The sequence below is a fragment of the Myotis myotis genome, unplaced genomic scaffold (assembly GCF_014108235.1).
Source record: "Myotis myotis isolate mMyoMyo1 unplaced genomic scaffold, mMyoMyo1.p scaffold_m19_p_4, whole genome shotgun sequence".
Taxonomy (NCBI): domain Eukaryota; kingdom Metazoa; phylum Chordata; class Mammalia; order Chiroptera; family Vespertilionidae; genus Myotis; species Myotis myotis.
Window position 1 is genome coordinate 32,541,312 of NW_023416346.1, and position 26,154 is coordinate 32,567,465.

The window sequence follows — 26,154 nt, forward strand, 5'->3', positions numbered from 1 at the left end:
GGGAAAGTACAAGGGGATTGGCCGTTTACTGGGGGCACTTGATTGGACGCTTCAATTTGGGGGGGTGGTGGGTGGGACGGAGGTGGCCGCTTTGTACTCTAAAGAGAAGTTTATGGTGTTTTAAACGGAGGCAGGAGTTCCCCATCTCCCCTTCCCCGCACTGGCCACTGACTTAGGTGTCAACCCAGCGAGTAGATCGCTGATATATCAGTCCAGTAGATAACTTTAAAATGCCCCTTGGGCTCTAAACACGATCAAGGTATTTATCTTAATTCCCAGCTCCGGGTTGGTTTTTGAGAGGATAAGCAATAGTAATAGGGGCCCACAGCTGCCACGGGAATTTCATAGAAATTTATGGCGTGGCTTTTTGGCTTCAATGTTAGTCTAGGGTCCTAGTGACTACTTAGCCACTAATTTAATGTGTAACACTGGAGACCTCTACTCTGAAATCTTGCCTATAAAATAAAGGCATCAGGACTAGGTACATTGGAGGTCTAAACATTTTGGAACCTATTTGGCGAGTGGTATGCTTGGAAAAAGAGGGGACCGTGTTGATGGGGGAAACAGCAAAAGAAAACTCAGTGGCAGAGAACTTTTGGCCCAGGGATTCTGTCTGTAAAGCTCCTCAAACTGTAGGCAAGATGGTAGATATATTTGTGCATTTTTCTGGGGAGGGTTCATAATTTAATTAAATTCTCAGAGGGGTCTGTAATACACAAAAATAACCCCCCAGTCTTGGTCTAAAGAGGCTGGAGGCACTAACCTCCAAGGCAGGAGGTGAAGCACAATAGTGCTACCTCCTCTGAAATCAGGGGAGAGGGGTTCTCCAACTCCTTGTTGGGAATCTTGACTGCGGGGACCCTGTCCATAACTCTGTTTCTTGTCACCCAAAGAAACGCAGGTTCCTCAGAGCTGAGAAGCCCAGGTAAACTATCATAGAGCAGACTAATGCTTGAATCAAATCAATGGGAGGAGTTGGCCCTAAGTTAGGAAGAGAATAGAGCTTTACTTCTAAAAGCTCTTCTACCTCATCTGTAAAGTAGGGGTAAAACCTCAGTATCTTAAGAATGTGAAAAGTGCTAGCTTCTCTAAGACCTGTGCGAGCTGGGAGGCTCACTCGCCAAGAAAATGACAGTGGCTATACTTAAAGCTGAGCCCAGCTTCAGCACCGTCTTACGACCAGCCCCAAATCCAATAGCTTGGATTGTGCATATTGTTTATAAGTTCAGAGGTTAATATACAATAATTAGTCACTATCTCCGAGTGTAAAAAAAAAAAAGGTTATTTACAGTAGATCATGCCTGATGTGATATATTTAAGATCATAGTTTAGGTTTACTTCACTCCAACATAGCACTAACTATATAATCCTTGGTGAGAAAATGGAGTTCCCCTGACAAGTACACCTAGAGAAGTGCAATGGGGAACATCCAAAGGCGTTTTGTCTGACTTGAAAATGACACAGAATATACTCTAGTTAAATAGATAAAAATGCCTTTATTCCTAAAATGTGTGCTGATGAATTTTGAAATTGATTCTGTAGCTTGAAGTAAAACCCGGCCAATGGAGGAGCACTCTGGGTGGGGTCCTGGTTCTAGGCACCAAGATGTCACTCTTCCAGCAACTCAATCTTTAATTTTTCTTCAGCTGTTTTTTGTGACGTATGGAGAGTTGTTTTGGATTCCTCTGTATGACAGAGAGGTCCGACCTTGCGGAAGACCGGTAGCCCACATCCTCTGCTTTTATAGGCTTAATGATATGTCCTGGCTTGGTGACAACCTTGGGTGTAGTCAGCTTCTGGAAGGCTCTCTGGGTGTTCCATGTAGATCCTATAGGGGTCTGGATGGTCCTCTCAAATTGTTGATGGTGGGTAAATGGATATGGAAGCACCCGCACCTGAAAAGGAAGGCAGAGTGACTAGGCGTGAGCCTTGCCTGGGGTGCAAGTGTACAATGGCAATTGGTCAGGTAGTGTTGGCACACGGGCCACAGTTCTACTGCCTCTACGGAGGCAGTGGGTGAAGCTACTGAGAGGTCAAGGCATCCCATTGCCTCCATCTAGCCTTAGGAGTCCTAATCTGCTGAAGACATTGGGGAGTAGAGGGGCCTAATTTGGATTTAGGACCTCCCTCTCCCCAAGCTTCTCCAACAATCTAAGGGGTTGAAAATCCACCCTGATGCTGCCCCCGCAGCTGTAGGAACACTACAGTAGCTCCATGGCTATGTCCTCAAGTGGGTCTTCTACACAACCTTCCTATTCTTGTGCCTTGCAACTCCAAGAAACACCCGGGCATTTGTGTATCCCTGTAGACTTTGTGACCCTCTTCCCCTCTCCTTGATAAACAGGACTGATGTTTTGTTTTTGTTTGTTTTGTTAATCCTCACCTGAGGATATTTTTTCCATTAATTTTTAGGGAAGGAAGGAGGGAGAGAGGAAGAGGGAGAGAGAAGCATCGATGTGAGACAGACACATCGATTGGTTGCCTCCTGCACAAGCCCTGAAACCCAGGTATATCCCCTTGACTGGGAACTGAACCTGCAACCCTTTGGTGCTAGGGGCCGACACTCTAACCACTGAGCACACCAGCCAGGGCCAGGACTGATGTTTTAAGGAACCCAGAGGTTTAATCCTGAACCTTAAACTCTACTAGGCTTAGTTAGCTTCATCCTCCATTGGCATCACAAACTGTCCAAGCTAGAAAGCTCAAGGTAATGACAAAGGTCATCTGCCTCAGACCCACAGTTTGGCTTAGAGAGACAGGAAGTGATTTACCTAAGAAAATAGGAGCCTCAAGGGAGAGCAGAACCCAGGCTCCTTGCCTTCCCCAGCACTCTTCGCCACTCACCACAGCACTATCTTCAGACATTTAAATAATCTTTAAACACTTCCCCAATTGCCAAAGAGGAGGAAAAAGATGTAAGAAAAAAAAAGGGGGGGGGGGTTACAATTAGTAGTCTTTGGAGATATTCAATGGAACACTCAAAAGAAGCCGAGTACTGCCAGGTGGTCCTGATGGTAGTGAAGGACAGATTCTCTTTAGGGTAAGGTAAAGTTTTATTGGGGTTGATAGCTAGATCTGTACGTCACCCAGGTCAAGAGGAACAAACACACCTGGATAGAGTGTTCAGTTCTGGAAGGTCTCCCCTTTAGTATAAAGCACATTTTATTCTATTGCATGCTGGGACTTGCAGTCTATAGCTTATTTTAAAAGATGAGGCAGCCCTAGCTGGTTTGGCTCAGTGGATAGAGCATCAGCCTGCGGACTGAAGGGTGCTGGGTTTGTTTCCGGTCAAGGGCACATGCCCGGGTTGCAGGCTCCATCTCCAGTGGGGAGCGCGCAGGAGGCAGCTGATTAATGATTCTCTCTCATCATTGATGTTTCTGTCTCTCTTTCCCTCTCCCTTCCTCTCTGAAATCAGTAAAAAAAAAAAAAAAAAAAAAAAGCCCTGACTGGTTTGGCTCAGTGGATAGAGTGTCGGCCTGCGTACTGAAGGGTCCCAGGTTTGATTCCCATCAGGGGCATGTACCTTGGTTGTGGGCACATCCCCAGTAGGAGGTGTGCACGAGGAGCTGATCGATGTTTCTCTCTCATCGATGTTTCTAACTCTCTATCCCTCTCCCTTCCTCTCTGTAAAAAATCAATAAAATATATTTTTTTTAAAAAAAGAGGAAAACTCAAGGGAGATTCTGGAAAACTATTTGTCAATTTGCTGTGACTGCATTAAAAAACAAATAGCTAAGACCCCTGGAAGGGAAGGGTGGTCTTTATTGAGTTCCTCACTCGGCCCTTCATCTAGAATCCTGGCCTGGTGAAGCACTCCTTTTCTCTCGCTCTTATCCTATACATGCCTGTTCATTGCGTTTTCTGGTTATGTAGCCTCAACTGGGAATACAGTGTTTATAATTCAATTTCTGCAGTGACTGGTTTACAAAATGAAATCAATAAAGTGTTATTGAAATGTTATTTCCTCACCTCTTTTTGTACCTATTAAATAGTCCCCCCCCCTTTTTTTCAGAAAGAAACATACAAGTCATTTTAATATATACTGGCTAGCGGCAGACCTTAGGGTCACAGACTTTCAGAATTGAAGGGAACATAGAAGTCGTTGAGTCTAATTTCATTCCTGAGTCCTCTCTACACATGTTCATACCCCAGAGCGACATATTCTCTCTAGACTAGCAGAAAGTTTTTCCTTGAATTGAATTCTGCCTTTCCTCTAACTTCTACTTTATATGACTCCACTCCATATGACAGCTTTCAATATACTGCTCAAATTTGCTTCTCTCTTGGGTAAACAACCCTAGCTCATTATCATATGACACAATTTAAAATTCTTGCACTATACTGAACAAGTGCCCGTTTGTCTTCGTTTTTCTTAAGATGTAGCTCAAATTTTATAGTCTTGCCCTGACCGGTTTGGCTCAGTGGATAGGGCATCAGCCTGTGGACTCAAGGGTCCCGGGTTCGATTCCGGTCAAGGGCATATACCTTGGTTGCGGGCACATCCCCAGTAGGGGATGTGCAGGAGGCAGCTGATCGATGTTTATCTCTCATCGATGTTTCTGACTCTATCCTTCTCCCTTCCTCTCTGTAAAAAATCAATAAAATATATTTTTTTAAAAATGTTATAGTCTTTAGACATTACCTTGACTATAAATACCAGCCTGAAGAACAATAATTCTTCCTTTGGTGAGACCCATTTGCACCAGTGTTAGCTGGGCTACTAGTTGAAAACACAGATCTGAAGGCCTCACCATTGCTGCAGAGATTATCCCTTTAAGTCGCAACCTTTCCTCCCGGTCAGTAATTAAAACAGCAGAGTCGATCTGGAATTATTCATCTCAGAGCCAGTCAGTAAAAACAAAAATAGATTTGATTCCGTGGTCAAGATCACACGTCCCTCTAAACCACAGAGCACTAGAATGTCCCTCCCAAGCAAGAGAGCTGGGCAGCAAAGAGGAGGCAGCTAAAGAGCTCTCCATCCCTCACCTGGTGAGCTGCTGCCTGGATGTTTCGCTTCTCATTGATAATCACATTTGGTAAATTCTTGTCTTTTCTTGGAGGACCTTCAGGTGCTTTAATGAGAAACCTGGAAAGCAAACAGCAGCATGTCTAAGAGCCTTAGGACTTAGTCAAAAGGGCTGGGAGGGCATTGACGGTGAGTTGGGCGAACCTGGTGCCCTTCTTGACAGGCTTTCTTACCGGCGTCTCTTCTTGGCACTGGGCTTCAGGCCCACACCGCCCCACTCGCCCCAGCCAGGCAGAGTCAGGTCCACATCCTTCGGCTTACTCGCCTCCACAGCTTCTCTCTTCTCTTTCAAGAAGTCTCTGATGACATCATCACCAGCAAAAGCTTCCTTTATCATTTGCTTTTGCTCTCTCTCCTGTTCATCTTCCTGGGAAGAAACAAGAGTGAGAACAGAGAGGGGAGTTTGGGGTAAAGTAGGAGCTACAGAACCTCCTAACCACAAAATCTTTTTTCTGGCACTTTCTATATCAGCTTTGACCCCCCCCTCCCCCCCACGATGGTCCGAGATCCTGGCTCTGTTTATTAACTTCTCTATTGTCAGGGGGACTTCCAAAGACTTCAGGAAGGGAGATACTGTGGTTAAGAGGTTCTGTAGCTACAGCTTGCTTTAGAGTAGTGGTTTGGGCAGGAGCGCTTGAATTTTGGGTGGTGACGTTTTAGCGCCCTCTAGGGGGAAAGTGCTGAACAATGATGGTCTTGCAATACAGATTGGTAGCCAATCATGCTCCAATTTTCTTCTCTCTAGGGTCAATATCCCCAGCTCATTATCATATGACACAATTTTAAACTTTCAGTAAGGAAGCTGCAGGGTGGAGTAATGAATGGACTGTGTTAGGAGGAGGAGCTCCAAGTGGCCTGGCCAGTATGCAGGCATCCTTCAGCTTATAGCCCTCAAAAGGAGGGCCAGGGCTCCTGACTTGAGCAATTTCTATTACTTATTCAGGGAGTCCTGGACCGTTTGAGATCCCACTGAATAGTACAAAACCTTGGCAAGAACTCCTTGACCCACCTTCAGATGTCCTGCCTGGGATCTCATCAGAGCTTTGAGTGCCTCCCTCTTTCCTCTGAGGGCAGTTTTAGAGTAACCCCAGAAAGAGTTTGGTGGTTCAGGATTTAGGATGTTGGAGTCTCAGCACTCACAGATTTGCATCTATCAAATTGTTACCGAAGCCAGTGTGGTCCCATACTATTCTGGGCCTCTAAACTACCGATATGTGATCCCAGCACAACAAACTTCACTGATTCTATTCCTTGTGCAAAAAGGGCACTTTCTTCACCAGCTCTGATCCCCCACAATGGCCCAAGACACCCTGGACCCTGGCTCTGCTCACCAACTCCTCTATCGTGGGGATAGCCAAAGACTTCACGGAAGGAGATTTGGTGGTTAGGATGTTCTGTAGGTCTATCATTTGTTCCTTCGTTTTCTTCTTGGGAGCACTAGGCTGATTATTCCTCTCCAACTGCTGCCCTTCTAACGCAGGCCTGGGAAGCTCCTCATTTTGAAAGCAGCCTTCTTTGCTCAGTTCCTCTAGCTCCTCCAGAGTCTGTGCTCTCTCCGGCCTCTGCAGCAACGGGGGCTCCTCTTCTTCCCCAGCAGGTTCCTCTCTCTGGACAGACAAAACAGTCCTTGCTGAACCCACGTTTTGCTTCCTGCACTGATGGCTATCCTTGTTCAGTTTCTGAGACAGTGCCCTCAGTTCGGATAGCACCTCCTGGGTGCTAGAATCTGGAGGAAGAAATGAAAGCTGTCAGAAAAGGAGGTTGGATGTTGCCTAGTCAATGAGCACTTACTGAACACTCTCAGTGAGCATCTGTAGAGCACCCACTGGGGGTTGGGCACCGAGGCATCCCAATGAAGAGGAGCGCACTAATAATTACCTATCAAGTAGCAAGGTAATGGAGTTGAGTAGTTAAAAGCAGCATGTTGGGCCCTACTCCCAACTTTGCCAATGACTCACTCTATAACAGGAACTGTGACTTAATTGCCTCATACAGTAGATAAACCCTGGTTGGGGAAATGGCCTCAAATCCCAAATTTTAACATTTAAAAAAATATATGCTTTTATTGATTTTTTTTTTTTTGAGAGAGAGAGAAAGGGAAAGGGAGAGAGAAATATCAGTGTGAGAGAGAAACATTGATCTGCTGCCTCTCGCACGCTCCCCCACCCAGGATCAAGCCAGCAACCTGGGCATGTGCCCTGACCTGGAACTGAAGCGGCGACCTTTCAGTGCACAGGATGACACTCAACCAACTGAGCCACACCGGCCAAGGTCCAAGTCCCAAATTTTAAAAAGGCCTTTTTAATGAACAGGTGGTCTCTGAATGCAACTTCATTGTAATTTAATATTTGTAATTCCTAAAAAGTGTGATTTACTATTTATAATTTACATTGTAATGTCCTATTTGTAAAAACCTTATCCAGCATTGTTTTATCTTAAAGCAGTATTTCATGACCTGTTGTGGCTGAGTCAAGTAGCTTGCACTTTCCAGTCACCAGCACCATATGAGTAAATGCCACTGGTCTCTGATAGCCCCGAGGAAAACATGGCAGTGACACACTTCTCAACTGTCCTCTGAATTGACTCAAGTTGCCTCCATTCCCAAGTTCACCCTGCTCTCTAGCTCTGGTTTGAAGCCACTGGAAGAACTACTTGAGATCTGGACTTTGGATACATCTATGTTTATTCTTCAAGGACCAAGTTTCCTTGTCCATTTTGTGTGGGGTCCATGACTTCCCACTATTTCCCCAAAGGGTTGGTAACATTCTATTTTTATCATCCAAGGAAATCCAAATCCACCTTCCATACCACAAGCAATTGCTCTACGCATTTAGCTAGATGGCCAACTTCTGAGGGGGCTCAGGAGGATGTGGCTGCTTTCCTGTGGTTGTAGAGACACTGCCCCATGACCTTGGCCTACAGCACTGCTCTCCAAAATCCTCTTGGAAGTAACTGATTGTAACTATTAACCCCAGAACTCTCCAGGTGAAAATCCCAAGTAAAGGCCTTATAATACATTCTAAGTGACAGCTCTTATCATTTTTGGCCATGGAAAAACAGATTCCTGCCCGGCTTGCATGACTTAGTGGTTGAGCGTCAATCTATGAACCAGGAGGTCATGGTTCAATTTCCGGTCAGGGCACATGCCTGGGTTGCGGGCTGGATCCCCAGTGCAGAGCGTGCGGGAGGCAGCCAGTCAGTGATTCTCTCTCATCATTGATGTTTCAATCTCTCCCTTCCCCTCTGAAATCAATAAAAATATATTAAAAATAAAATAAAAACAGATTCCTGCTGTCACCCAAATGCATTATTCCTATAGGAAATACAATCAGACCAAAGATTCTGTCCAGATAGCCAGGTGATTGTGAATGTAGGTAGTTTCCCAAGCAGGCTTTGATGACCTGCTTTTTCCCCAGAACGGGAGCTCTCTGACCTGCCTAAAGGTGCTAACCTAACACTGTTACCGTAAAATCTCTTCAAGATAACTAGTAGAAAATATAATATGCAAATGAATCTGAGCATTGGGGTAAAAATTCTAATTTACCACATACCTTGTGAAGTCATTAATTCCTATCCAGAAAGTCTTACCCCGTATCATGTATCAGCCAGCATTTATGAAGTGCTAAAAATGCCATTCCTACTTCACAAACAATACAGAACACTACAGCCATAATTTGAAGATGCTTCATAATACCTCATACCCTAGCCAGTTTGTCTCAGTGGATAGAGCGTCAGCCCACGGACTGAAGGGTCGTGGGTGTGATTCCAGTCAAGGGCATGTACCTCAGTTGCAGGCTCGATCTCCAGCATGTGCAAGGAGGCATTTGATTGATGTGTCTCTCTCACATCAATGTTTCTCTCTCTCTGTCTCTCCCCCACCCTTCTACTTTCTCTAAAAAAAAAAATCAATGGAAAAAAATACCATTGGGTGAGGATTAACAAAAACAAAATCACCTATGTCTGTGGGTGTGAGGGATTTTCAGATTTGCCATCCCCCCATGTACACTTCTTTCTGGTTTGTGGGTACCAGCAATGGTGACGGCTGCCCTGACTTCAAGGATGCTGTAGCCCTGCCTTTCTGAAGAGTGCAAGACCTCAAGAGCAGAAAGCGTGTTGGAACACACATTATACAGCCATGCAGATGACCACTTATTAAATGCCTTTGAAGAAAAATGGTAATTATGATCATCTGTTTTCTCTTCAGGACCCACAACACTCTCTTGAAAGTCCCTAGAGCCTCATCATTCTGCGGTGTGTGTGGGTGGGCACGGTCTTCCTCTCACAGTTGGTCCATAGCATTTGTACTAAGCTTTCCCTTCCGGTCCACCACAACTCACCTTTTGTTCCTTGTCTGCCCACTGGCTTGGCATCCTGGTTGAGCCCCGACTTTTTCCTAAGCGATCGCCTTTCCTCAAATTCTTTCAACAAAATTTCTTCCTCTGCCACTGGTCTTTCTTCTTCCTCACTTTCAGAAGCCTCGTTGGCCATGGGCTCTGGAAGTTGTTCAGGGTCCTTCTGGATTTCAGCCTCTTTTGCATCACCAGAGTGATTCCTGACCATCCAGGGGTTCGGTCCATCTGCAGTCATGTGTGCCTCATTCACCGCATCAGGGACAAGGAGATCACCCTCTTCTTCCTCACCTCCCTCCTCTTCCTCACTCTCAGAGGCCACCTGGACTTTCTGGGTCAGTTCTTTGTTCCTGGCCAACTGATCCTGCATAGCCTGGCGAGCCTGGAGGAAGGAGTCATAGCATGTGTGCCTTGTCATTAGTGATTGCAATAACACCTTTCCTGGTCCATTTCTTAAAGCTGCCTCCTCTCAATCTGACTTAAGTATTTCTTACTGGTGCTTACTGTTTAAACTGTACATATACCACTGTGTTACTAGCTATGGAATAAAATGGAAGTCAAATTCTTTGTCCTCAAGGAACCAACATGTGAAACATTATATATATATATATATATATATATATATATATATATATCCTAATGAGACAAAAAGGGTAATTGACCGTACCTTCGCTACGCTTCCCATTGGCTAATCAGGGCGATATGCAAATTAACTGTCAAGAAAGATGGTGGTTAACCGCCAAGAAAAATGGCGGTTAATTTGCATACAAAGGTGCCAAGTGATGGAGTGAAGCCGGCTGGCCCCAGGCAGGAGCAGCGGGCGAAGGCCGGTGTGGCGAGCAAAGAGCAAAGAGGGAAGACCGCTGCACCGGCCTCGCCATGCCCCCGGGGCCTGCACGCGAGGAGCGAGGGGCTTATCCTCGCTTTCCGCGCTGGCCTTGGCCATGCCCCAGGGGCCCGGGCCCCTCCCAGTGAAGAGCGAAGGCCTGGGTTCCGGGCACCAGAGGAAGGGGCCTCCGACCGCGAGAGGACACAGGCCAGGCTGAGGGACCCACCCCAGTGCACAAATTTTTGTGTACCAGGCCTCTAGTATGTATGTATGTGTGTATATACATACATACATATATATATATATATATATATATATATATATATATATATAAATTTTTTTTTTTCCCTCTCCTCTTTAACTGGATTTTCCTTCAATGCTCTTTTCCCCTTCCATGTCTCCTTTTCCACCTTGTTCCTGGTCATTTTCCTCTCTGCCTTAGAGATTTTTCTGATACTTTTTTATTTTATTACTAATGGCCCGGTGCACAGATTCGTGCACAATGAAAGGAAATTAATTAGAAGATTTGTGTGGTAAACGTTTATTTTTAAATTGCCAGTGTGCATCATATGTACCAGCAGGTCAGTTAGTCGGATGGTCAGACGGACGGCCAGTCACTTAGCCTTTTATATATATACTAGAGGCCTGGTGCACAAAAATTTGTGCCCTCGGGGGGGGGGGGAGGTGGGGGTCCCTCAGCCCGGCCTGTGCCCTCCCACAGTCTGGGACCCCTCAGGGGATGACCACCTGCTGGCTTAGGCCCACTCCCTGGGGGATTGGGCCTAAGATGGCAATCAGACATCCCTCTGGCAGCCTGGTAGCCCTCCGGGGTTGTCCACTTGCCAGCGAGGAGCAGGCCTAAACTGCAGTCGGACATCCTTAGCGCTGCTGAGGAAGCAGGAGAGGCTCCCACCACCACCGCTGTACTGGCAGCCATCAGCCTGGCTGTGGCTGAGCAGAGCTCCTCCCATGTGAGAGCGCCCTGACCACCAGAGGGTAGCTCCTGCATTGAGCGTCTGTCCCCTGGTGGTCAGTGTGTGTCACAGTGACCAGTCATTCCCAGTCATTCTGCTGTTAGGGTCAGTTTGCATACCGTTTTACTATATAGGATAGAGGCCTGGTGCACGGGTGGGGTTTGGCTGGTTTGCCCTGAAGGGTGTCCCGGATCAGGGTGGGGGTCCCCACAGGGGTGCCTGGCCAGTCTGGATGAGGGACTGAGGGCCGTTTTCAGGCTGGCGGGTGACTGAAGCTCCCAACCTCTCCTTTTTTTCTTTTTTTTTTCTTTTTTATTCTGGGATTTATTTACCTTCTATGGCTTTCACTGGAAATGAGAGCCGGCTTTAGCTCTGAGGCTCGGCTCTAGCTCTGAGACCTTGGCTGCTGAAAGCAGGTATCTGGGTTTGTTTGGCTTCTATAATTGAAACACTGTTGCAGCTCCAGCTCTGAGGCCCGGCTGGCTGAAAGCAGGTTTCTGGGGTTTGTTTAGCTTCTATAATTGCAACATTGTTTCTTAGACTGTAGCTCAGAGGCCGGCAGCAGCAGGCGGGGAACCTTGGCTTCCTCCATCACTGGAGCAAGCAAGCCTCCTGTTCGCTTCAGCTGCCTGGCTGCCGGCCGCCATCTTGGTTGGCAGTTAATTTGCATATCGCCCTGATTAGCCAATGGGAAGCGTGTTGGAGGTACGGTTAATTACCATATTTGTCTATTATTAGATAGGATAGATTATTATTTTTTCTGATACCTTTTTAGATTCCTGGTTTTCCATCCACTCTCATGGCTCTTACCCAACTCTGTTTCTTTTCTCCAATTCCACCCATTCTCTCATCCTTATAGTCTCTTACCTCCAGGTCATATTTGGCCATAATTGCCTTTGACTTTGCCCATTTTCCACTGTTCTGGTGCTTAAGGCTCATTCGCTCCTGGAAAGAAAGGAGAGAGTGAGATCCGTATTGCTTTCTGGGGAAAGGTGGTTCAGGGGTAGGGCAAGAGGCAGCCTCACCATCATTCTGGCCTTTTCAAGTTTTTCCAGTTCTTCCAGTGCAGCAGCAGGATTGGTCTTCCGCAGGTTCTCAAACTCTTTTAGGGCTTTCTTGGCCTTTCCTTTCTTCAGAACTCTGTGATACCTACACGGTAATGAGAGAGGTACAAGGAAAGAGATTCAGTGGAAACACTGATGCCACACACAAAAGTGTCCCTACTACCAAGAGGTTTCCCTATGTGGAAGCCAGAATGGACATCACAGAGCTAGGTGATGGGAGGGAGCCACTTTGGGACCTGAGAGCGCTGGCAGGCCTCTCAGTCCCTGCAGCCCACAGGGCAGACCTCTGCAGAACAAACCTATAGTGCAAGGAAGAATAGGACATGTTCCAAACAGGCAAAAAGATAGGAAGGAAGCTCTGCTGGCCTCAACAGCTATAGAATTCAGAGTTCATTCTTCAGAATCACTCTGTCACACCCTGGAAAGGAGACAAAGTAATTGTGCAGGTGTCTTGTTTATCAACAACCAAGATAGAAAGCCAAAGCCAGTGGAGAGGGCACTAGTGAAGCAGGCAACACTTTTATGAGATTGGTCTCAGGGAAAAGAAAGGTTAGTCACTCCTATTTGTGACCTCTTCTACATGACCTCAATTGCCACGTCAAAGGTTCTTTTCACCTCACTTTCTTTCATGGAACCCAAGGCTAGTTAGCATGGGTCTCCATATCTATTTTTTAAATTATTATTTTAAATGGTAATTATACCAATTTTTATCTTTTAAAATATATTTTTATGGATTTCAGAGATGATAGAAATATCAATGATGAGAGAGAATTATTAATTGGCTGCCTCTTGCAAGCCCCACACTGGGGATCTAGCCCACAACCCGGGCATGTGCCTGGATTGGGAACTGAACCATGACCTCCTGGTTCATAGGTCAACGCTCAACCACTAAGCCAAATTGGCCATTGGCCGGGCCACCTTTTTTTTTTTTTAACTTTTTTTGTTGAATTTATTGGGATGACATTGGTTAATAAAATTATATTGGTTTCAGGTATAGCTCCTTACTTTTTGCTTTTGATTTTCTTCTCTCTTCGAGCTCTGGCCTCATAGTAAGACTGCAGGGCCCGGGCTCTCTGAAGCTCTGCTCGGCGCATCTTAGCCTACAGTGAATGAGATTTACAGTGACTCCTGGGCTTGTGAGCAAATGCTGGGAGAAACAGGCCCTGCCTGGGTGTATAAAAGGCCTATCACACTTACCTCTTCCAGGCTCATGGCTTTGAGAGAGGCCTTTTCCACAGGGGTCAGTAAAGGGTCTGTCACTGGCTGCTTGTTCTTACAAAGGAGGTTAAAAATCTCCTGCTCCAGGGGTGTTCTTGCCTTAAAGACATAACAAAACATCCTGAGTCTTAAGCCATGCTCCCACTGTCTTCCTCTTTCCAGTCCTATGACCATCTACTTTGATGCCATAATTAGAATCACTAACTGGATAGGATTGGCTATTACAGCAAGAGAAGGGGTTCCAGTTTTGCTGCCCAGCTGTGCAGATAAAGCCTTATTTTATTCTGATTTAAGACAACTTCAGCAAGGAGACTCTGAGGCTAGTTTCTAATATTACTGAGTATCACTCTGTTTGGATTATTAATATATTTAAAACAGAATGCCATTCTCTTAAGAATAGAAGCAGGATGCCCTTAAAGTAAATGCTGGCAGGAAAGAGGAAAAGCAGTACCAAATATCAGTTTTGATAGTTGCAAAACAAAATAGCCCCTGTGTTGTTACACATATGGTATAGACAGGAATCTCAGATTTCATATAAGGTTCCTTTTAAAAATATCTCTAGAGGGAAGGGGAGATTAGGTCTAAGATGAGCACAAAAAGACACTGTCTTTAAAAATATGACCTTCAGCCCTGACCGGTTTGGCTCAGTGGGTAGAGTGTCAGCCTGCGGACCCAAGGGTCCCAGGTTCAATTCCGGTCAAGGGCATGTACCTTGGTTGCGGGCACATCCCCAATAGGGAGTGTGCAGGAGGCAGCTGATCGATGTTTCTCTCTCATCGATCTTTCTAACTCTCTATCCCTCTCCCTTCCTCTCTGTAAAAAAATCAATAAAATATATTAAAAAAAAATATAACCTTCACATAACTGGCTTCCTGAGAGTTCAAATTTAATTCTAGTCATCTTCTAACTTGGGCTCTAGTTCCTCAGTTTGCAGTAAACTTTGCATGCTAGGTAGTGTCTACATGCATGGAACGAATGGACTGTGAACAAGTTACTTCACTTGTCAGCCAAACACCTCATTTACTGCTTGACCGATAATGTAAGGGTGGCTAAAATAGTCAGGCCAATCACGACACAGTCCATTTTGGCAAGGTACAAAGATAGCCCTAGGCAACAGAGCCAGTTTCAAACCTCATACACACTTTATATGTGGTTTTTATATATATCATGGTCAGTCTCAAACTTACAAATATCTAGACAAATGCATAAACACACATTATCATACATTACACACTGCTATTGATTTAACCATAAACCTATTCTATTGAATAGTAAAGGTACACATTCTTCCATTTTTAGTATTTGTAGTAGTGATCAATCACAGGCTACAAAGTGATTTATATTACAATATTGTAATCTCCCTCCAATTCAATTCAATTTACAAACATTTATTGATTGCAGCTACATTGTAGGTACTTGTAGAGGGTGCTAGAATACACAATTGATTAAGCTCATTCCTGTCCTCATAGAGCTCACAGCCTTTCAGAGGAAAGAGACAAATCCATCACTAACAACATAACAGGTTAAATGTTAGTCCAAAGGAGTAATCACAGAGAAACAATTAATTCTGATTGGGGGGTGAGTTAGGCTTTGGGAAGGAAGAGACTTACTTTTGGAATTAGGCTTTGTTTGAGGAATAAGTACAGTTCTGTAAAGGAGAGGGCCAAGTGGAGATATGAGTATAAGCAAAAACAGATATATGAAAAGGAGAAGTGTGTAAGCAGACAGTGTGTTGTCCAGTGCAGCTAAAATGCTCAGTGTTTGTCTCATTCTACAATTGGAGAGCTTCTGAAGGATTTTAAGAAGGAGCGTGACAATTAGTTTTGTTTCAGAAAGAAAATCCTGGTGATTGTGTAAGAGGGTATACAGGGTGGGGCAAAAGTAGGTTTACAATTATGAGTACATGAAACACAGAGTTTATTCTTGCATTATTATTTATCAATTATTATTCTTTTCCTACCTTTGCCCTACTCTGGATGTAAAGTTGCAAATGAAAGCTGAAAATGAAAATGAGAAGAGCCAGGGATCTGAGAGCTGTCACAGAGACAGAATTCACACACTAGCTCACTGCCTGGGCTGGGGAGGAGTCAACGGAAGGAGAAATGAGATGGCTGAGGTTTCCAACCAAAGTGACTGAGTTATAGAATGAAGGTGGTGGTACAGGTTTGGGAGTCTGGGGAAGGAAAATGCCAGGTTTACTTTGTTGTGTGTGAAATTTAAAATGCATAGGGGAGACCCAGGTGAGGCCTGCTAGTCATACGGAATCTGGGACTGGAGCTCAGAAGGAAGGGCTTGAGAATAATCTGTAGCATATACAGTTGATAGTCAAAAGTCACAGAACTTACAGCGCAAGAATAAAAAGGACTAAGAAAGTCAGTTAGATAAAAATCAGGAGGGTATCACAGAAGCCAAGGCAGGAATTTTTAACAATGTGTCAATAGTGTCAACTTGGCCCTGACCAGTTTGGCTCAGTGGATAGAGCGTCGGCCTGCGGACTGAAGGGTCCCAGGTTCGATTCCAGTCAAGGGCATGTACCTAGGTTGTGGGCACATCCCCAGTAGGGGGTGTGCAGGAGGCAACTGATCCATGTTTCTCTCTCATCGATGTTTCTTTTATTTCTATTTTTTAAAATATATTTTATTGATTTTTTACAGAGAGGAAGGGAGAGGGATAGAGAGTTAGAAACATCGATGAGAGAGAAACATCGATCAGCTGCCTCCTGCACACCTCCTACTGGGGATGTGCCTGCAACCAAGGTACATGCCCTTGACTGGAATCGAACCTGGGACCTTTCAGTCCGCAGGCCGACGCTCTATCCACTGAGCCAAACCGGTCAGGGCAAGATGTTTCTAACTCTCTATCCCTGTCCCTTCCTCTCTGTAAAAAAATCAATAAAATAGTGTCAAATTGGTTGAAGACTGAAGAGGGCATGGGATGTGGTGACTAGGAGGTCCCTCATTAATGGCCTTTGAAAGAAGTTTTAGGCCCTAACCAGTTTGGCTCAGTGGATAGTGTGTCAGCCCAAGGGAGGCAACCAGTCAATGTGTCTCTCTCTCACTGATGTTTCTCTCTCTGTGTCTCTCCTACTCTCTGTAAAAATAAATGAATGAATGAATGAATGAATAAATAAATAAATAAATAAAATTTAAAAAATCAATGGAAAACTATCCTCGGGTGAGGATTAACTAAAAAATAAAAAATAAATAAAAAAGAAGTTGCAGTAGGGCAGTAGGGGAAGAAGGACAGAGAACACAGAAGCAGTAGAGGCCAGCTCTTCCCAAAGTACAGTCCTTCCTCATCAGCTAACAAGATTCACTTCATTAAAAAAAGTTTAAGAATTAATTTATTTGGTTTTTAATAATATCAGTTTGTACACTCTGGGTTAGAGTAAGTCAAAGGGATTTCTTTACTATCTTTTCATAGCCTTTAAAAAGCTAATGTATATTGTGAATTGCCAATCTCCAATCGGGGCAGGCAGCATTTTCTAGCAATGGGATTCCCCCTCCCCTTTTGAGGGCATATTGAAAAACAAGGGTTTTGAGGTGAAAACTCTGCAAACTGCTAGTGGAGGGAAGGAGAGCAGGGCTGAGAAGAGTTATCTTACATCATTTTTAGCACTTTGCAGTTTACAAATGCTTTCACATGCATTATCCCATTTAATTCTTCTTAGCTAGAGTCTAATGGAATTTTAGGAAGCTGAACCAAGACTTTTTGGATTGTTTTTCTTAAATCCTCACCCAAGGACATACATAGAGGGAGGGAGAGAGAGAAACATCAATATGAGAAACATCGACTGGTTGCCCTCCATACGCGTCCCGACTGGGGATCGAACCCGCAACCCAGGTATGTGCCCTGACTGGCAATCAAGCTGGAAACTTTTCTGTGTACAGGACAACGCTCAACCAACTGAACTGCTCAATTAACTGAGCCACTCTGGCTGGGCTGCTTCTTTTTTTTTAAAAAAAAATGTTTTTATTAATTTTAAGGGAAAGAGAGAAAAATATTGCAATGATAGAGAAATCCATCAGCTGCCTCCTGCATGAACCCTGACTAGGTATCAAGCCTACAATCTGGAATCAAATCAGTGACCTTTCAGTGCATGGGATGATGCTCAACCAACTGAGCCACACTGGCCAGGTGACTTTTTGGATTCTTAATCTTCAGAAATACTAGTATATTATTAGTCCATGGTACTTTGCACTCTAAGTGTAAGAAGAGAACTGAGAGTTGCTAGCTAGAAAGCACCCCCTGACCTAAGCATTTCCTTATTTGTGCCACACTGGCGTCATTTCTCAAAAATGAATCTTGGCATGAATGGTCCAACAAATTCAATAGACAGTCTCTGGGCCACTCTATCTTCTTGCACAGGGAGTTCCTGGGGAGTAGAGGTACCATTATTAGTGCCATCTTCACCTCTCATCTCATCATTTTCCTGCGATCTCCAAAATTACACTGTCATTTGAAAAAGCAAGGTGCAGAGTGTGTAGTAGCGTACTACTACCTTTTTGACAAAAATAAGGTAAACACAAATATATCAGTAAAACTCTTAAGTTAACAATAACAAAAAAACTTACAGAAGTGGTTACATCCGGATGAGTATGGGGTAAAAATGATCAGATGGGGTCAGAGGTAGGTCAGACTTTTTTGAATCGTACAAATTATATTATCTCTTAATTTTTTTTCCTGAAGTCTCCCTTCCTTCCTACAGCCACACTTTATTTTTTAAATTTAAATATATTTTTATTGATTTCAGAGAGGAAAGGAGAGGGAGAGAAAGATAGAAACATAAATGACAAGAGGGAATCATTGATCGGCTGCCTCCTGCTCGTCCCACTCTGGGGATTGAGCCCGCAACCCAGGCATGTGCCCTGACTGGGAATTGAATCGTGACCTCCTGGTTCATAGGTCCAGGCTCAACCACTGAACCATGCCAGCTGGGCACAATGTTATATTTTAAGGTGATATTCCTTTATAAGCAAACTTTGGGTCTGCTGAGTTCCTGATCTCCCCCAGATCAGAATGTGGCTTTGAAAGCTTTTTACTATAAAAACTGGGATGTGAAAAAGAATGCATCATGTTTCTTCTCTAATGGCAATTGGATATTTTAACACAAAAACACAGAAATAACCATGTGTATTATATGCTACAAACTGATGAAAAGCAACTATAGAGCCACTGTGACTGGCTATTGCACGGCTGACAATGAATCTTGCTACCCCCTTCTCTCCCTTTCTGACTGACAGACTACAATGACCGCAGCTGGAATTTCAGTTTAACATGCCCAACCAAATCAATGGCAGACCTTGCAATCTCCACATTACGTAACTTCACTTTCCAAGGTGCGGTTTCCTTGCGTAGCACTTACCTTCCAGCCGTTGAGCACATGCTCAATGGGAGCAAAGGCTGACTGCTCCTTCATCAGAGGGAAAACCAGCTGTTCTGCTTGCCGGTTCTTCTGAACGATGGGATCCCATTTGGAGAGCGTCTGTGAGGTTTTATTGAATGCCACTTCCCTGTGGATCTGAAACAGGCAAGAAACACAAGAGCCACAAAATTAGGCAACAAACTCAAAGGACTAGTGGGAAATTAGGAGGCAATGTTTCTTAGCCCAAGGAAGGAACAGGATGTTAGAGATAAGCTCTTGTTTACTTCTCAGGAATGCACTTTCCCCAGGATTAGTTTTAATCTTTTTCAGGGTGAGGCAATCACAACTTCCCCTTCCATTAGTCTGGCTTTCCCCCTCCTTCCCTTCTTACCCTGTTTTTCCTCATTAGTTCAATTTCTTCCTCTTATTGGATACTTTTTAACTCACCCGCTCAACCTCTTCTTTGTTAAGGGGTAGCTCCACAGTCTTCTTTGATTTGACTCTATTCAGTTGCTTTTTCACAGTGGCCAATGAGGATGAAGTTTTAACGGGCTCAAGCAGATCTGAAAGGACTAATCTTTCTCCTGATCCTGTAGAAAGGCCAAACTTTCTGGTCAGACTGATAAGTGAGGCCAAATCTCAATTATCACACAGGCGGATATCTGTGTAGAAAATGCCGGCAGACAGGCAAATATGCAGGCAAGCAGGAATAATTCTCTTACTTTAATCACTAGCTATAGTGGTATGATCACTTTCCTTCATTCTCACATGGGTAGGGAGGGTAGAAGAAAATTAATTTTCAAAAGCCATTTGCTTTTCTGATGGTCTTTCTGCTTTCACTCTTGCCCCACTGCAATTCATTCTTCACACAGCATCCAAAGTGATATTTTGAAAATGCAAATCACAGCATATCACGATCCTGCTGAAAATCCTCCAATGGCTCCCATTATACTTGGAATTATAATCATCCCTTGGTATCCATGGCAGTTTGGTTATAAGACCCTGTGGATACCAAAATCTAAGGATGCTCAAGTCCCTTACATCAAATGGTGTCATATTTGCTGTAACCTATATTTTGCATATAGGCTGTAGGAGGGTATGCCTACACGTCACTTTATTCGCAAAGATTCAGCCTAGTGTTCAGTGTGTGGCAAATTCAAGCTTTGCCTTTTGGAATGTTCTGGTGTTTTTTAATTCAAATATTTGCAATCCATGGTTGGTTGAAGGCAATGATGTGATAACCAAGGATATGGAAGGCCAACCACATGGATCTAAACGACACAGCCCTATGGGATCTGGTCCCTATATGGGATCTTGGTCTGTCATTCCAATGCTGTGTCACTCCCACCTCCACTATGTTCCAGCCACACTTCCTATTCTTCAAACATACGATCCTATTTCTTTCTTACAGCCTTTGTACCAGCTGCCCTCTGGCCTGGAATGCTTTCCCCCGTTTGCATGATTGACTTTTCTTGTCATTCATATCTCTTTATTGCATCATCCTGTTTTAATTTTCTATTGTCTCCACATCCCACTAGAATGTAAGCCTCATGAGATCAGTGTATTATTCTTTATATAGCCCAATATCTAAACCAGTGATTTTCAACCTTTATCATCTCAAAGCACACATAAACTAATTATTAAAATTCTGCGGCACACCAAAATATATATATTGATCTGACAAAGAAAAGGTATAATTTTGATTCATTCACACTGGATGGCTATTGTTGTGTTGGCTGTTGTCACTGTCATTTTTTTAAAATCTGACAATCTAAGGGGAAGAAGGTCAAGTGTCACTGACTAGGTATTGCATGTTTTTAAAAATTCTTGTGGCACACCAGTTGAAAAGCACTGATCTAAACTGTTCTGAAACTGATACATAGTAGAAGCTGAATGAACAGCTAGGAAGTATTTGCTGAATGAACAGGCCTAGGAGAATACATTGTTACTTGTTCTGGGAAGTGATAGGTAGTGGTTACTAAAAGAATGTAACTCATTTAAGCTTCTTAAGTTGTGAATATGGTTACAAAGTTTTGGCATCTAGACTTGGTATCAGGTTGAAATCCCAACTCTGCCATTTACTCAATCATGAATTCTCACAGGGGTGAGGTCACTCCCCCACCCAGGGGGTGAAAATTGGTTCTTGGGGGAGTGTGTGAAAAGAATCTTGGATATTACAAAGTTTTGTGCCCCTCTGAAGCTCAACCCTATCCAGCAAAGGGGGTGGGGGAGATAGTGAAGAAACAAAGTATATAAAAAGGCTCCCCAGGAAGCTAAAAAGAGAAAAAAAGGTTGAAACATTGTACTAGGACCTAGCTCAGCATGTCAGCATTTTGAAAAACCCTAACTTAACTCTGGTGCTGTGTCACATATAGAAATTTTTTGCTATTTGCAACCATAGTAAAACAAAGATTTATATTTTTGATATTTATTTTATATCTTTAAATGCCATTTAACAAGGAAAAATCAACCAAAAAAATGAGTTCACGTGTCACCTCTGACACGCGTGTCATAGGTTCGCCATCACTGTACTGGGTGAAGGCCCTCAAGTAAGTAACTTGACTTATTGGAGCTCTAGCAGAGAAATTATCTGCTGGTCGAAACTCAAAGCACTGTGAGAACTGAAATAAAAATGAAAACATGGCCTTAACCAGTTTGGCTCAGTGGATGGAGCATCGGCCTGCGGACTGAAGGGTCCCAGGTTTGATTCCAGTCAAGGGCATGTACCTTGGTTGTGGGCACATCCCCAGTAGGGAGTGTGCAGGAGGCAGCTGATCGATGTTTCTCTCTCATCAATGTTTCTAGCTCTCTATCCCTCTCCCTTCCTCTCTGTAAAAAAAAAAAAATCAATAAAAATAAAAATGAAAACATGGACATGATTAAGCTAATGAGAGGCAGCTATCTTCATTCATGTCCCCCTCTCCATGAAGTAGCTCATCAAGCTCACTGGAAGACCTTGACCATGGCCTTTCTATGCTTTCTTCTAGAAATGGAAGAAACTCAAGAGCATCTGACCACCTTCTTCACCCATTACAGGTAAATATTTAAAGTATGACCCATTAATCACATCAAAAACAGTTCCTGGGTGGTGAAGTGACATTATACTTTTGGAACTCCACAAGCTCCATGCACAGATAGCTTCTTTTGTTAACTTACCTTCAGAACTGACCGTGAATTCTGACACCTTCAGACTAGCCTCAGATCTCTCAGCCAATTTCCGCCTGAAATTTAGGCAAAACAAAATATAGAAAGAACGGACACATATTGCTGGGGGACAAATACTTCTTTGTATTTCTCTCCCAGAGTTTTGTCAAAAAGCAACCAGGAAATCTGTTCCTAACTTGGACTTGGTAGTCTAACCATCTCTTAATGTAGACTCAGACCCTCAAAAACACAAGGCAATAGAATAGGTAGGCATAGTGGAAAAGGTATTGGACTTGGATTCAAACATACCTGGATTTAAAAACAAAAAACATACCTGGATTTTAATACTGGATGTTACTTATGAGCAGTGATTGTGGGGCAAGTCAATTAACTTCTATAAAGGGGATAAGTAATGTCTACTCAATGCTTCAAAAATATGTGTATTCAGTAAGAATTCATATGCACAGAGGTCTAACACAATAATCGCTAACAATTACATAATGTTTACTAAATGCTGGGCATTAGTTTAAGACCTTTACATTTATTAACTCATTTAAATGTCACAACCCTATAAGGTAGGTACCATTATTAATCTTATTTTCTAATTGAAGAAATTGAGGTGCAGAGAGATCACAAAATTTGCCTATGCAGTCTGTCTCCAAAGTATGTGCTCTTAATGATGTTGGCATTGTGTCTTCACTGTACTCAATGAATATTAGTTGCAGATAAATCTCATGGAATCAGGTTACAACCTGTCCAAATGACGGGAATGTTACCTATTCTTTCCATCAAGGGAACTGATTGCTTCCAGAAGCTTTTGATGCTTTCGCTCTCCACCACCGTCCCCCTAGACACAGAAAAGGAAAAACCATCAGAATGATGAAGGGAGGGAAAATGCAGTGTGGAAATTGAAGCCCATGTAAAATCTTTCCATCTTTTGGTCAGTGGGGAATCAGATGAGGTTTGAAAGAACTGCTTCAAAAACCAAACTCCCTCATTATAGAGCCTTGGTAATGTTATACTTCTGTCTTAACTTGTTTGGGGAAGAAAAATGCTATGGGAATAATGTTTCTGTATGCAACATAATGTGATTTGACTCAGAAACTCTCAAATTAAAAAACCAATCTAAGTAGCTTTGTCAAGAGAATAAAGAGCTGGCATTCCTATAGCATCTGTTGGAGATCCAGCTTAATTATGTATATTACAGTCAGACACTTAAATAACTCTCTACAGAAATCCAAATCTGGGAAATAGGAAAATCCTATAATGAGGACCATATGTTTTGTTCTTATATACTCAACTATACTTAATCAACTTGAAGACAGTGACTGTATCTTATACAGTCTTCAAATTCCCACAGCACTTAATATAGTATCTTCTACATGAAACACTAAACAAGTGGTTGTAATTTATTTGCAAGACCTGCACAAATGTAAACAATTTTGCCACCTATTTCCTTTCCAGGAATGTGCTGCCTAACTTTGAGGCGGAAGGGAACTGGAGAAGACAGTTTAGCGACTGTTGCCCACCTCATCTTCACTGGTGCTCAAGGGGTAGTCATTTGGCAAATCTTCTAGTTCTTCCTGTTCCCTTAGAGCCAGAAGGCTGTTAAAGGAGATAAAAGGGAAATATTATCAGTTGAAATAACAAGAGGTGAACAGTGGTTGGTGATACCCACACAGAACTGCATGAAGAAGATATAACACCCTCCAGTGATTGGCACTGCATTTCCCACGGACCTTTGGGAGGCTGTAAAAATATCAGACCCTAGGGAAGGCCGCAGAAGATGCTGTTGCTCACCCGAGGCAAGGCAGTTTCACCATTTAATATTTCTAAGCATCCTCCATATGGAAGAAATCTTTATAGGTGCAACTTACTCAGAAGTGACATCTTGATCACTTGTTCCCAGGAATGAGGAAACAGAACTGGATGAAAGCAGATGAGTAAGCAATTTTTCCTGGGACCTTCTCAACAAAGCAGACGCTTAACTAAGGAATATTGCTGGTACCCAGAAATGAGTTATGGAATCTGCATCAGTCTTTGCAAGGCAAGCTGTGCTGAACGGATTATATTTAGTTCCCCTGTTGGGTGGGATGAAACATCACAGGAGAAAACGTCGCAGATGGCTCCCATCGGCAAAGGTTTACAGGACAAGGGAGTTTACAGCACTGGCACTGCCTGCACAGAGGACTGAAACTCGCGGAAGAAGCGGAAGAAAAGAGTCACGTGATGAGAGCAATGCAACATATTAACTTAGCTGGAGAGGGAGAGACCGCATCAGGACCACAAGGATAAGAATACAGCTAGGGAGAGAATTAAGTTAAATTAAAAGGGTTTTAAAAGATGGATCGCGGAAACAGTAACGAATAGTGAATTTTTGAGAGGGAAACAAGTGTAATCTGTTAAACGGCATCCACGTCTCAAAATCCGACCCCCATTGAAACCCAGCCTCCCGAATCTTCTTTACCCCTCACCTCTTCGCAGTCCGAACCCCGCTCATCTCAGCCGTCTGTCCCTCACATGGACCAGGAGCGGAAGCTAAAAGGAAGGCAATTTCCGTACCGGCCGAAAAGCAATTTCTGCTTCATCCAATCACGTGTGACGAGTCGCGTCATTTCCGGCCCGCCCCGGTCTTGCGAGGAACCGGAGCTGCTTCGGGAGGGGCCTGCTGGGACACCGGAGCCTGAACGGTAAAGCCTGCCAGTGGGCGGAGCTTTGCTGGACCCACCCACCCCTCTTGTGTCCCCAGCATGGGTGTCCCTCCTTCCTGCCCCTGGTTTCCGAGCGGCCCAAAGTGGGAGATCCTTAGGGCGCGGGTGCTGCCTGGCCAGGGATGGGCCGAGAATTCGCTGTCCCTGCTGGATCCAGGCTCCAGCTCCCGTCCGTGTTGGACAGCGTTCTGCTAGCCGCCTCGGGCCAACTGCAGGCTTTCTGAGCACCTGCGTGGCAGCCAGCAGCGTGCTATGCCCCTGTGATTTATCAGTGAACAAAGCAAATTTTCTCTTCAGGAAAAATCCCCTCTCCTCCTGTGCCTTCTTGTCATCGCAGCTCTCTAGGTTCCTCCTTCCCTACGTAACAGTTTCATCCAGGATCGGTGGTTGCAACTCCCTCATCTCCCATAAGTTTTGTTTGTTTTTTGTTAATCCTCACCCGAGGATACTAGTATTTTTCCATTGGTTTTTAGGGAGAGGGAAAGAGAGAGAAACATGAATGCGAGAGAAACACATCCATTGGTTGCCTCCTGCAGGAGCCCTGACCATGGCCCTGCAGAGAGTAGCCTACAACCAGGGTACATGCCTTTGACCAGATCGAGCCTGGGACCCTTTGGTCTGCAGGCCAACGCTCTATTCACTGAACCAAACCGGCTAGGGCTAGAAAATATTTCAAACATAGACAAGTACAGGCAATAATATGGCTTTACCCTTACACTTGTTCAGACTAAAAACATTGGGGTCACTGACTTACTATGTTTCACAATTTTTGCAACATCGTATCAACTGTGCTATTTTTTGTTGTTGGATTTATTGGGGTGACACTGGTTGGCAGGACCATGCATGTTTCAGCTGTACAACTCAATAGGACATTGTCTGCATACTGCATCATGTGCCCATCACCCGAAGCGGGGTTTCTTTCCATCCCCATTTATCCCCCATCTGCCCTCTTCCACCTCCCCTCACTCCCTTTTGCCTCTGGCTATCACCATATGGTTGTCAGTGTGTGTGTATTTGTGCTATTATTTTAAAATATACTCTAAAATCGACTCCTCTTCCTGTCATTCTAATACCTATTTGATACCTCTTCTTCACTGACACCCTCAAATTTTGTCGGTACCTTCAAAATACATCCAGAGTTTTGCCCTAACTGGTTTGGCTCAGTGGATAGAGCGTCGGCCTGCGGACTGAAAGGTCCCGGGTTCAATTCCGGTCGGGGCATGTACCTTGGTTGCGGGCACATCCCCGGTGGGAGGTGTGCAGGAGGCAGCTGATCAATGTTTCTCTCCCATCGATGTTTCTAACTCTCTATCCCTCTCCCTTCATCTCTGTAAAAAATCAATAAAATATATTTTAAAGAAATACATCCAGAGTTTTAACAGTTCTCATCATTCCCACTACCACCATCTTGGTCCCATATACTATCACCCATTGCCTGAATTATTGCAGTAACCTCACAAGTGGATCTGCC

The 26,154-nt window shown here is 44.0% G+C and overlaps 1 protein-coding gene across 1 annotated transcript; it reads right to left on the reverse strand.

Annotated features, from left to right (window-relative positions):
- Window positions 1-1,476: 1,476 nt before the first annotated feature.
- UTP14A (UTP14A small subunit processome component) lies at window positions 1,477-24,582 on the reverse strand. Its single transcript, XM_036305201.1, has 15 exons — window positions 24,447-24,582; window positions 23,502-23,577; window positions 22,749-22,819; window positions 21,985-22,049; window positions 19,276-19,418; window positions 18,829-18,984; window positions 13,443-13,562; window positions 13,251-13,345; window positions 12,207-12,330; window positions 12,049-12,126; window positions 9,367-9,760; window positions 6,361-6,755; window positions 5,203-5,396; window positions 4,990-5,089; window positions 1,477-1,895 (listed from the first exon to the last, which is right to left on the reverse strand). The coding sequence occupies exons 1-15, from the start codon at window positions 24,470-24,472 to the stop codon at window positions 1,632-1,634; spliced, it is 2,301 nt and encodes a 766-aa protein (XP_036161094.1). The 5' UTR covers window positions 24,473-24,582; the 3' UTR covers window positions 1,477-1,631.
- Between the last annotated feature and the right edge of the window lie 1,572 nt (window positions 24,583-26,154).